Source organism: Pseudomyrmex gracilis, unplaced genomic scaffold, assembly GCF_002006095.1.
Source record: "Pseudomyrmex gracilis isolate BER0280 unplaced genomic scaffold, ASM200609v1 scaffold_1117, whole genome shotgun sequence".
NCBI lineage: Eukaryota > Metazoa > Arthropoda > Insecta > Hymenoptera > Formicidae > Pseudomyrmex > Pseudomyrmex gracilis.
This window is the reverse complement of record NW_018021701.1, coordinates 11,287-23,651: the sequence shown is the minus strand read 5'-3', so window position 1 is coordinate 23,651 and position 12,365 is coordinate 11,287. Positions and strand designations below refer to the sequence as shown.

The window sequence follows — 12,365 nt, the reverse complement described above, 5'->3', positions numbered from 1 at the left end:
TAATCGAAAATCGTGATGGCATAGTTCTGAGCGGTTAAATAGTTTCGTTTTGCGATTATCTAGAGTTCTTGATACATAAAACAATTTTTTGATTATTCCAAAAAATCTTAAAAAATTTTGAAAAATTAAGTCTTATATATAATAGTTCTCAGCTAATTTTATTGAAATTTTATATATTTTAATGAGTTCTCGAATATTTAAAAAATTTTAGATATCTAACTAAACAAGTTACACACTTAAAAACATCTTTTCAAACCAGACTAAATTATTACGGATATCTTTTTATCTAGTTATTTGATCGCTTTGATCCATAAGATTTTTCATCAGAACTCGTCGAGAACTAGCCAGAACGCTAATCAGAATTATCCGGAACTCTCAAAAAAAATTCACCTACGGAACTTCGAAAATTTTCTTATATCAGCTTACAATGTCGCGTATCTTGCAAACCACTGATCCGATAGCTTTGACCCATAAGACTTTTCGTTAGAACTCGTCGAGAACTAGCCAGAACGCTAATCAGAACTATCCGGAACTCTCAAAAAAAATTCTGACATAAGAAAATTTTCAAAGTTCTGTGGGTGAATTTTTTTTTAGAGTTCCGGATAATTCTGATTAGCGTTCTGGCTAGTTCTCGACGAGTTCTGATGAAAAATCTTATGGATCAAAGCGATCAAATAACTAGATAAAAAAATATGTGTAATAATTGTCTGGTTTGAAAAGATTTTTAAGTGTGTAACTTGTTTAGTTAGATATCTAAAATTTTTTAAATATTCGAGAACTCATTAAAATATATAAAATTTCAATAAAATTAGCTGAGAACTATTATATATAAGACTTAATTTTTCAAAATTTTTTAAGATTTTTTGGAATAATCAAAAAATTGTTTTATGTATCAAGAACTCTAGATAATCGCAAAACGAAACTATTTAACCGCTCAGAACTATGCCATCACGATTTTCGATTAGAAGTTGGCCCCCCATTTTGTAATTTTAATTTTGAGGCAGTAAATCACCAGAACTCTATATAAACTATCGAGAACTCTTAGTCTCTTCAAAATAAAACGGGAACTCTAATCAGAACTACAAACATTTAATGTTGGGATGCCAACTTAACACACGCCTCTTGCTGCTTCAATTGTTTAACTTAGCTGCGTCGAACATGAATCACAACGAGGATGTTACGTTGAAAATTATGCATTACACGCGTCGCCGGACAATTGATCGGTTTACGAGCCGAGGCGTGGAGCGAGCTATTGTATTTCGATACACAATCGTTTCGATGCAAAACGATTGTCTCCTAATCAAAGTTCTATACTCTGCGATATACACGTTTTGTTTGTTTTAACATTTTTTCCTAATAATTTTTTGCACACAATGCATGCAGTTTTGATTATTCTTCTATTATTTGCGTTTGTCAAATAAGATTAAAATTTCAAAAAAACTTTTTTTTTGTATATATATATATATATATATATATGAAAATATTTTGATATATATATATATATATATATATCAAAAAACCGCTGACACTCGGCACCGATTACGGCCTTGTCTGGTGAACGATTCCGCGGGACCCGCGTTTCTATTAAAGTAACTTGGCTACATTATATAACTAACTCTGTTACTACTCAGCGTCGGCAACAGGCAATTATTCCGTTTCTTGATCATTGATTGTTAACGCGACAAGTTACATGCTGTGTTTGCTCGGTTTCTTCCATGAATTCCACTTAAGCGGGATCAAACTGCACTGACACGTTTGTCTCATTGATTGTGTGTGTGGATGTGCCATAAATTTCTGCTCGTTGCAAAAAAAAAATGATTGAAAAAAAAACTTGGTACTGATCTTATACAATATAAGAATTTTAATTCAATCAGAGCTTATGAGTTTATTAAGTTTAATATTTTAAAGAATAGATATTGTAAGATAAACAAAAAAATAATATGTTTTTATCTTCATCATTGCTTGTTTTATTTATCATATTATGTAATATGAAAACATTAATACAGCATATTTTGCTGCATCATAATGATCCAATAGGTGATAATCTTATAAGAAATTTCTATCGTTATGTGAGGTCTTCATACGTGTATATAGAAATGTCACTGATAAATATCGTTTACATTATTCATAATTGACACAAATAACGCTTGTTAAAAAAAAGTGCCATTAGAAATCGGCCGTGAGTACTCTTCAACGAAGGAAACAACGTGTGTAGCCTTGTCAATTGTGTTAATCAGATTTGCATATTACAGACTGTGATGAAATATTTTAAACATTTTACGAAAATGACGATAATATGTTTTTTTTTTTATCACACATATTTGTCAATACACATCGCGTATTTGGCATACAAGTAAGGAGAATCTCTCCAACTATATAGAACTTCAATAGAACACATAATAATCCAAATTCACAAAGGTTTTGACATCGAGTTGTTTCGAAACATAGAAATATAGAGATTCTGTCTTATAAAGATTAAGACAAATTTCAATGACATTTGTTTTTCGAAGTATTTAGACTTGATTGTAGAATTCGGTCAGATTTAAATACTATTATATGTTATACTTTATCGCCTGTTATTTTTACAATGTAATTTTAGGAAAAAAATCTTTCATATATAGATATATTTGACATCTAATTATGTGCAATTATATAGAATAAGAGCGACTCATACTCAATCTCACATAATAGTATGTGTAATTATTTATATAGGTCCCTGATAAAAATTTAGCATGTTTTCCAAAAACCAATTAGAAATAGGCGAAGTTATTTTCACAATTGTAGCACATACTGCAGTAATCTTGAATAACTCCTTTCAGTATCTGGTTTTCATATTACTAATCAACAATGTTTTTATAGAAAGAGATAATTTTGAGTCACTTTATCGATATTCAATAAGCTTACCAACTTTTATATATATTTTTCGAAAACTCAATTGTTGTCGAGATATAAACCAAATTAGTCAAAATAAAAAATATGAAACAAAGTTTTTTACTATTACAATAATTGCTCAATATGTTCATTTTATATTCTAGATATGCCTGTAGTCTTCGTGGAAAGCTTACAATTAGATAGAAAAGAATAAAAGAGTTAGCTTACTTTCAAGGTTCTACCACTCGAGGGAAACATGACAGAAAGAATAAAAAATATTTTTTTGCAAAACTGTTCAAGAATTATATGAAATCCAGACAAGCATGTCTAGAAATAAGCATGTCTAGAATATATAGTGAATATTTGGAGCAAGTATTGTAATAACAAATAGATTTGTTTCGTAGTTTTTATTTTGACTAATTTTGTTTATATCTCAACAACAATTTTGAAAAAATACTCTAATATGAAAAGTATTAACCTCAGTAAGCAATACCGACAGAGTGACTTAAAATTACTTTTTTCTATTAAAAATATTAAAATTTTTAATAAAAAAGTTTGGTTATGTGAAAAATAGATATTCAAGCTTGTCCAAGGTCACCATAGTATATCCCCTTATATATTCTACAAATGTGATAATGAATGTCTTCTCTTATCTCTACCGTTTTTCAGAAAATTATGCTGGATTTTTTATCAGACTCATCTTGTGTATAACTAGATATATTAGAAAAAGAGATAGATATCATATTTGTTTATATACATATGAAGAACTTTTATTTCTGACAATGAACTGTTTTTCATATTGAAAAAACTATTTCCCTTGTTATTTTATCATTATATACTTGCACATCACGATTTCATAATACACATGTAAGAAACATGCTGACTTTAAAAATATACTGTTACTTTATTGAATGTCGTCCGTTGCGTAATCTCGCGTTAAACTGTTTCTCGTATCGAGAAGCAAACATATCCCTGTATCATTTCATCACAAACTTGCATGTCACGGTTTCATAATAATGAATCACGTAAGAAATATACTACAAACAAATTCAAGGCGATTCCCGAGCAAAACATGCAAAGCCCGACGGACCTTGCACTTGTGCTAGTTTCATTGTTTCCACGGAAAACGTAGTGTTATCACAAAATGAAAACGACGTCTTCACAGTGCTATGTGCGACAACGATGAGTTACAACCGTCACACAAATAATAAAAAACTGTCTCGTTGCGATATTTGTATTCCGGTGAAATGAAAATTTCAATTAATCATAAAAAGAAATTGTATGAAAAAGCAGAAAAAAGACGGTTTAATGTGGTGTGATATTGAAATGAGCAGTAGTTCTCCGAATACAAATGTATACTCTATAAACATCGACGCGTATCTGCGGCTCTTATCGGCGTTTATATAGTACGCTATCACTCGTACAACGCATGTAACGCTCTTTTGTGTTCATCCCGAAGGCTGATATACCGCGGTCGTGGTCGTGTTTCGATAACAAACAAACTTTGTTCGAATTTAGGCAGACTGTATTTTACATATGAAGGACAAGTGCGAGACAGAGACACTTTCTATAAACACTTTTTTATCAATTGTTTCACAAACTTGTATGAACTTTTATTAATCATTTCATAAATTATATCGATAAAACCGATCAGATTATGTGGTGTGTGCGTCTCTTTAGCGAATCTCATTCTATGAATCGTTCAAATATCGTCTTCGCTTTAATTTCGGACGACGAAACACAACCGTTATTTCTTTTTCGCCGTGGATTTGATCCGCACGTTTATACACCAACAAGTAGCGTATAAACGGAATCGTATTCGGATCACCGACTAACTTCAGGGGGCTCACATTGAATTAAATATATTGATTTATACGGGTGTGTGTGGACTTTNCCGAAAGATTTACGCTCGGTCTTTGGGTTCTATACTTATTGTCAGTATAGCGGGACCTAAAATGGTCTATTAAACCAAACCTGATTTGTACCCTTCCGTAACCTCCCCTGCGTTTTCGGCGTAGCAAAGAAATTGCAAAGCGAGATTCGCCAATGCACATAACATAGNGAAATTCACGGTGAATATTTCAATTTTGTTGCTGTACGTTTATAAATTAAAAATAAAACAATCAAATAAATAAAGAATAAAGCAAGCAGATTTGCAATTTGAAAAAATAACAATAAGTTAAAACTATATGTATTAGTTATCGAGTATCTCGGCCAATAAAGAATAAAATTGATAGTTCTCGAACAGAAAGTGTCTGCAATACTTGTATATTTTACTTTATGAAGCAAAATGAACTTTCTAACAAATTCTCTTTTATAAAAAATGAATTGTTCTACAGAAATCTCTGTTTTTCTAGTTTTTTACAATACGTGGTTTTTATTAGTATTTTATTTATGCTGTAATTATATTTTTTAAAGAAAATAGTAAATATGTGTGGCAGATTAACGGCAATCAATGTACTTCAATTGTATTTTATTTTATCATAAATGTGAATTATAGCATTATTGTATTTTTTTTATCATAAATGTGAATTATAGCATACTACAGAGTCATTCGACTTTCCAGTGCTATTTGAGAAGTGACATTGCATATTAAGTGACGTTGCGTGTGTAGAAGTCAGATAAGGTGACAATTCTGAATCGAGACGAGTAATATTGCCTTTTAATAGAGATACACGCACTGAAAAGATTCATTCGAACGGAGGACAAGGTTTCTTCATCTTATCAAATTTCAGATCATCAATTGTCGGTAGTATCGCAAATATATTTTTGAAGACATTACAACAAATTAAGAAAAAGCGATATTTATTTAAGGATAACATAAGAGAATCAATAAATTACATTTTTTTTTAGTATTTAGTATTTAGTTTCCTGTTCGAGTGCAAAGTTATTGATCTCGTATATTAACGTGTATTAATTAATATATATTTTAATATAATGATAATGTGTATTAATTAATATATTTTTTACTATAATTGAGAGTTAAGTGACTTATAATAGATTTATAATAAATTTAATAATAGAAAATACATATAATTTTTATTCTTTACAAATTATTATAGAGGACCACCAAGATGTTCTAAGAATCACGAGAAGACACTTTTGAAGATAAATCTGAAGAAGTGATGTTCACACGTTAATCAATTCAGCTAATATCTTGCACTTCGTGCCAAAGAGGGTCATCAAAGATTTGCGATAAAGCGATAAAATCAATAAAGCGATCGATCGTGGGAGATATTGACAAGAAGCCGATGAGATACGTGAAGTGCCGTGGTTTATACATCGAATTATCCTGAATTACATCGAGTGATCAATCTCAGTCAGTGTTGAGAAAAAGAAAAAAAAATTTTGCAGACAATTTTTGTAAATTTTTAAGAACACAATTGAAGAAATCAATTATGAAATTGTGAAGAAATATTTTATTTAATACGTGGAAAATTGATTAAGTCGCAAAAAAAACTGACACGTGCCGGTTATTGATAATTGTTATGAGCTGATAAGTTAAACGATCGTATTTAATCGTATTGATTGAAGTGACATATACAAAACTCGCTGTGATTTAATGACGCGTGCAAGGAGCTATGGATTCAACGACAATCAAATCAAAACCAAATCCAAGAGAAAAGGCGAACGTTGTATCAATATTGCTGTGGTGGTGAGTTGCGCAATGTTTTGTTACATCATCTTACATAATTAAAGTTGTTTGTGACATGTAAGAGTTTTCTTAAATTGTATTTTTTATATATATCTTTATAAAATTTGTATGTAAAAAACTATCTATGTGTGATATCATGTGTTTAGAATAAATGTTAAAAACTTTATGATTTTAATATTAGATACTTTATGATTTTTAATATTAGAATTTTATGATATTAATATTAAGATAGTTATTTTGAGATAGACTTTATACATGTTTTTTTCTCATCTCATGTATGTATATGTATATACATACGTACATACGTACATACGTACATACATACATATGTACATACATACATATAACAAAAAGTAATTGAATATTCAAATAGTTAAATGTGTATTATTCTGTATAAACAATACGATTATTTATTGGTATATCAAAGTTTGTAACATACATAATTAGTTACTTCTGAGAATTTAAAACTTCTAAACTTTGATATTTTAAATATTCTCTTTGTAACTATAAATATTTCTTTTTATAAATATTTTTCTTGATAATATTTGCGATTTCAATATAAGAATACAGAAAAAGATAATCGAGCGTTATCTTAAATAATATAATACGTTGCACAAAGATTTTTTATGTTCAACTAGATTTCATCTTCATACATGTTTACTTTTGACTTTGTCGATGACAGCGCACTTCTTAGTGTGACGAAACACACCATATATCTAGAATTAAGACAAAGTAAAGTCTCGAATTTATCTCGCGTTTTTTTCTGTGTTGCATCATATAGTGAATCATTAAATATACGAGGGTGGGGTGAAAAGTTTTCGGCCTGATAAAGAAAAACAACTTTTTTCGTTTTTTTTTTTCGTTTTATTTTTCAACATAATGTCCATCAAGATTAATACATTTTTCATAACGGTGCTCTAATGCAGTGATACCATTTTTATAGTCTGATATGTCAAGTCCCTCAAAATACTCATTTACAGCATCGATGACTTCCTTGTTGCTCTCTAATTTTTTATCTCCGAGCCATTTTTTAAGGTTAGAAAACAAATGATAGTCGCTGGGGGCTAAATCTGGTAAATATGCTGGTTGGGGGAACAATTCGAACTTCAATTCGTTGATTTTAGCCATCGCAACGACCGAATGGGCAGGTGCGTTGTCATGGTGAAACAAGATTTTTTTCTTCGCCAAGTGAGGTCGTTTATTTTTCACTTCGTCCTTCAAACGCTGCAATAACTCTGCGTAGTATTGACCAGTGATAGTTTTACTCTTCTCCAGGTAATAAATGAAAATAATTCCTTTCGCATCCCAAAAAACAGTCGCATAACCTTATTCGCCGATAAAATTGTTTTTGCCTTCTTTGGGGTTGGTTCACCTGGTCCAATCCATTGTTTCGACTGTTGTTTACTTTCAGGAGTGTAGTGGTGAATCCAAATTTCATCCACAGTTATAAATCGACGCAAAAATTCGCTGGGGTTTTGCTTGTACAGCGCCAAATTTTCGATTGAAACAGTTTTCCGGGTGAATTTTTGATCGACCGTTAGCAAACGCGGCACCCACTTAGCACAGAGCTTTCTTATGCTCAAATGTTCATGTAAAATATTGCGTACACGTTCACTTGACATCCTAGTAACCTCAGCTATCTCACTTACTTTTAATCTGCGGTCCTCCATCATTATTTTATGAATTTTTTCAATCATTTCGGGAGTTGTGATCTCAACGGGGCGTCCTGAACGTGGATCGTCAGAAGTGCTCGTGCGACCTTTCTTAAATTCAAAAACCTACTGTTTAACCGTTGAATATGATGGAAAAGAGTCTTTCAGTGTGGAATCCAGCTCTTCTTTAATTTGTAATGGTGTTAGGCCTTTTAAATAGAAGTATTTGATGACTGCACGCTTTTCTGATTTTTCCATTTTCACGTAAACAATCGAGGCGTCTTGTTCAATCGGCTCTCAAATGTACACTAAAAGAGCAATCGACCTGAAAATGTATATATTTAAATTTATATATTTAAATTTATATATATATTTATATATATAAATTTATTTATATATTAAATATTATATTAAATATTATTATATATTAAATTTATATATATATTTATATATATATTTATATATTTAAATTTATATATTTATAAGCTAGTGAGATATAGTACTATAGAATACAAAAATTAGACCTGCTGACGCCATTTCTAGGTCAGGCCGGAAACTTTTCACCCCACCCTCGTACATCTTATTATATACATTTAATATATTTATATATATTTCTTTCTTTGTTAAGTTTTATACTGGCCTGGTTTACACCGATTGTTTAAAACTCGTATTAAATACTATAGTCGTATTAAATTAGCTTGGTCTCAATAATGTAAACAATGTCATATTAAGCAGATATGATACGCGTATCAAGTACATTTAAAATGATGTAAACACCAGAATTATACAGTGAAAAACAAATTTTATGTGATTTACGTATTTACAAAAAAAATGTACGATATAAAGTAGGCCACTTAATAACACAATATTTATAAATCGCAATCTTGTCACATTAAGATCTAATATGTTATACTATGTATTTTTTGTCTAATATGTATTTCTTCTAATATGTTCTTCTAATATGTATTACGTTTTATCATTTTGTCATATCAGGTGGACCACCAGTTTGTTCAAGACAGGATACAGGAAAAATCTGGAGATAGAGGACTTGTATGATCCCTTGAAAACTGATCGATCAACTGTACTCGGAGATCGATTAGAAAAGTGAGTATCGAAGTTACTACCTGAAAAGAGAGACAAATATTTTAACAATATTTTACCCAGATAACCAAATCTGTCGAAACAGCATTTTGCCAAATGCTTGTTACAAATTTTATTAGCAGAAAGACATCAAATTTGATGCAGAGTTTGTTTTGTCTGGCAATGTTGGAAAATTGCTAGCAAAAATATATTCAAGCTTGTTGACAAAACATAACAGCAACTTGCTGGCAAAAACCAAGCAAAGCTGTGTCATGTTGCACAGATCTTGCTTTATATTTGGCGTCAATTTGATTTCAGACCAAAATATGTTTCAATATGTATCAAGCTTTGTTCGGTTTTTGCTAGCAATTTGCTGTTACTTTTTGTCGACAAGCTTTGGCAACAAAATCGAAGCCTAATGCGGACACAATTGATGCCAATTTGCTGAGTATATTTGCTTAAAATTGCTGACAATTTGCCGGCAAATTGCGAACAAATTTACTGGATAATTACGAAACAAATCATGGGATAATTGTGTAATTACAGACATTGGAAAGTCGAGCTGGAAAATTCAAAAAAACGAAAACGCAAACCGAGTCTGCTGATTACGATTTTTCTCACTTTTTTAAAGGAATATTCCATATTAGGAATAATACAAGTTCTCAACGAGTTTGTGATAAGGTATATTAATACTAAAATAATAATGAGTCGATGTTTTTTTGATAATCCCAACACATTTTTATCTTCTACGTCGATAAGGGCACAGCTCTCGACGGTTTATACAAGCTATACATACTTTGTAGCATAAGAAATATTAATAAATCTGTTTTTAACATTTAATTGCTTAAGATATTGAGCGTTTTAAGTAAAACTATAAAAATATTAAAAACTTTTTACGTAATTATTTATGTAATTTACACATTTCTATTATTTATTAAATATTTACGTTATTTACACACACACACACACACACACACACACACACACAGAGCAATTGTTGAACATCCAGTATATACAGGGTGTCCCATTTCAAATAATGCATTTTAATATCTCTTTTGTAACTCGTCATAGACAAAAATTGTTCAAACAAAAGTTGCATGGTTTGGAGGGGGCACATGATGAAAATACGGACTTGACTTTAAGTGACTTTTTCAAGGTCAGGCCAAAGTCATCTAAAAATTTTTTCCCCTTCCAAACCACGCAACTTTTGTTTGAACAATTTTTGTCTATGACGAGTTACAGGAGAGATATTAAAATGCATTATTTAAAATGGGACACCTTGTATATACAGGGTGTCCGACAATTACTTAACATCTGTCGTAGGTAGGTAGAAGGAGTAAAACTGAGTCGAAAGGCCTATAGCATTTTGCGAAATTCGCAATAATTACCGAGATCTTAGGTAACAAAAATCCGCGAATAAACATGCATCGGGCTGTCTTGGAGTTGGTTTATAATAGCCGCAACCGTTAACTTACGCCGGTGCCGTAAAAGTTGGAAAATAGAAAACTCGTACTCCTGTTCGTAATTCAATTATGAACAGAAGTACGTACTTCCTATCTTCCAACTTTTACAGCAATGGCCTAAGTTAACGGATACGGCTATTATAAACTAACCTTAATACAGACCGATCCCAGCAAACAAAATATACCCTGATAGGAAACCATTTACAAACTTATGTGACGAAATCTTGCATTAAAATTGTAATTTGCAATTATACATATTTTAGGAAATAGATGTAAAAACATTGATCTTTTCTGAAATATTTGTAGTTGTTTGCAAAATTACTTTCCAAATGCTATTTCGGCAAAAGAATAACGATATGGCGAATCATCTTAGCAGTATATTTGCAAAATTAATTTCACAAAGAAATTGTCCAATAATTGAGAAAAGAAATTTAGCTATGTGATGTTTAAAATATGTAGAAATATAATTGCATATGAAGAAATGCAAGAAATCGTCGTCACTCATGATGTCATATTTGTGCAATATTTTCACAATTTGCCTATTGGAAGTATATACTGTGGAAATGCATAACGACTTCTTCGCAATTTTTAACAAATATTATTTACAAAATTTTATTGTGACAAAACTGTTGCGTTATGGCGAATCATCTTAGTGCAATCATTGCAAAATCGTCGCCATTCATGATGCCATTTTTGTGCAATATTTTCACAAATGTGCCTATTAGGGTAACTGCTACATAACATGGGAGTAACATATAATGCAACAGTTGTTATACTTGATTTATATTGGGATTATAATAATTTTTTCTTATTTATGCAATATTACTCTGTAATGAAAGAATTATAGTTTGTTACTTACTGGCAACAACAAGATAACAATAATGTATATGTAATATAACATGTTATATGACAAATTTTATGTCTGCGTTACTGTAATGTGACAATTTATATAGATATGATCGAGTGATTTATTGATGAATAGAATTTGAAGATTCTATATAAAAAAAAAGATATGTTAATATAATGTAAAGTCTATAAAGAGCCATCGCGGGATGTTGTGCGTGAAAATATGACTGTGCATATATCTATGCAACAGTACTCACATTTTTCATGTGAGTTTTTTAATTGAAATTTTAATTCTATCAATTCATATAGGATGCTAGTTTTGCATTACATATACGAACGACCCTGAATACCCCTCTAACTAGATATATGCACAGTCATATTTTCACGCACAACATCCCGCGATGGCTCTTTATAGACTTTACATTATATTAACTTTAAAACGGATTACAGAGCCTGAGATTATTCTCAATTATTCACTTTAAAAAGATATGTATTGTTGTGAAAATACATATTGATTAAAAAAAGGATATGTGATACCTTTAGTACAAACTATTATAGAAAGTGAAGTAAAAAAGAACAGTCTCGTGATGATTTTATGAACATGTTATTGTCAAAGCCCGAAGCACGGGCGTTCTTAGAATTGTCTGGTCAATGCGGAACCAACCGTCTTGGTCAAAGCTCAAATAGACATTTGAGACGAATAAAATATTTTGTTTGTATCTTATATTATCGTAACGTGTGGGCACTTCCTCCCCGTGGAAACTTTTTTTTTTTTTTTTTTTTTTTTTTTTTTTTTTT

General features: G+C 30.7%; 1 protein-coding gene across 3 annotated transcripts in view; it reads left to right on the top strand.

The window, feature by feature from the left end:
- LOC109861884 (multidrug resistance-associated protein 4-like) overlaps window positions 1–12,365 on the top strand; it is a 26,346-nt gene that overhangs the window by 3,445 nt on the left and 10,536 nt on the right. The window contains exons 2-5 of one of the 3 annotated variants that reach the window (XM_020441723.1): window positions 5,438–5,620; window positions 5,934–6,526; window positions 9,172–9,282; window positions 9,805–9,939. In XM_020441723.1, the coding sequence (XP_020297312.1) occupies window positions 6,453–6,526; window positions 9,172–9,282; window positions 9,805–9,939 (320 nt within the window). In that variant the 5' untranslated portion in view covers window positions 5,438–5,620; window positions 5,934–6,452. Of the gene's footprint in view, window positions 1–5,437; window positions 5,621–5,933; window positions 6,527–9,171; window positions 9,283–9,804; window positions 9,940–12,365 lie in introns of those variants that run through there. The other 2 variants (XM_020441722.1, XM_020441724.1) reach the window with 2 other exon arrangements.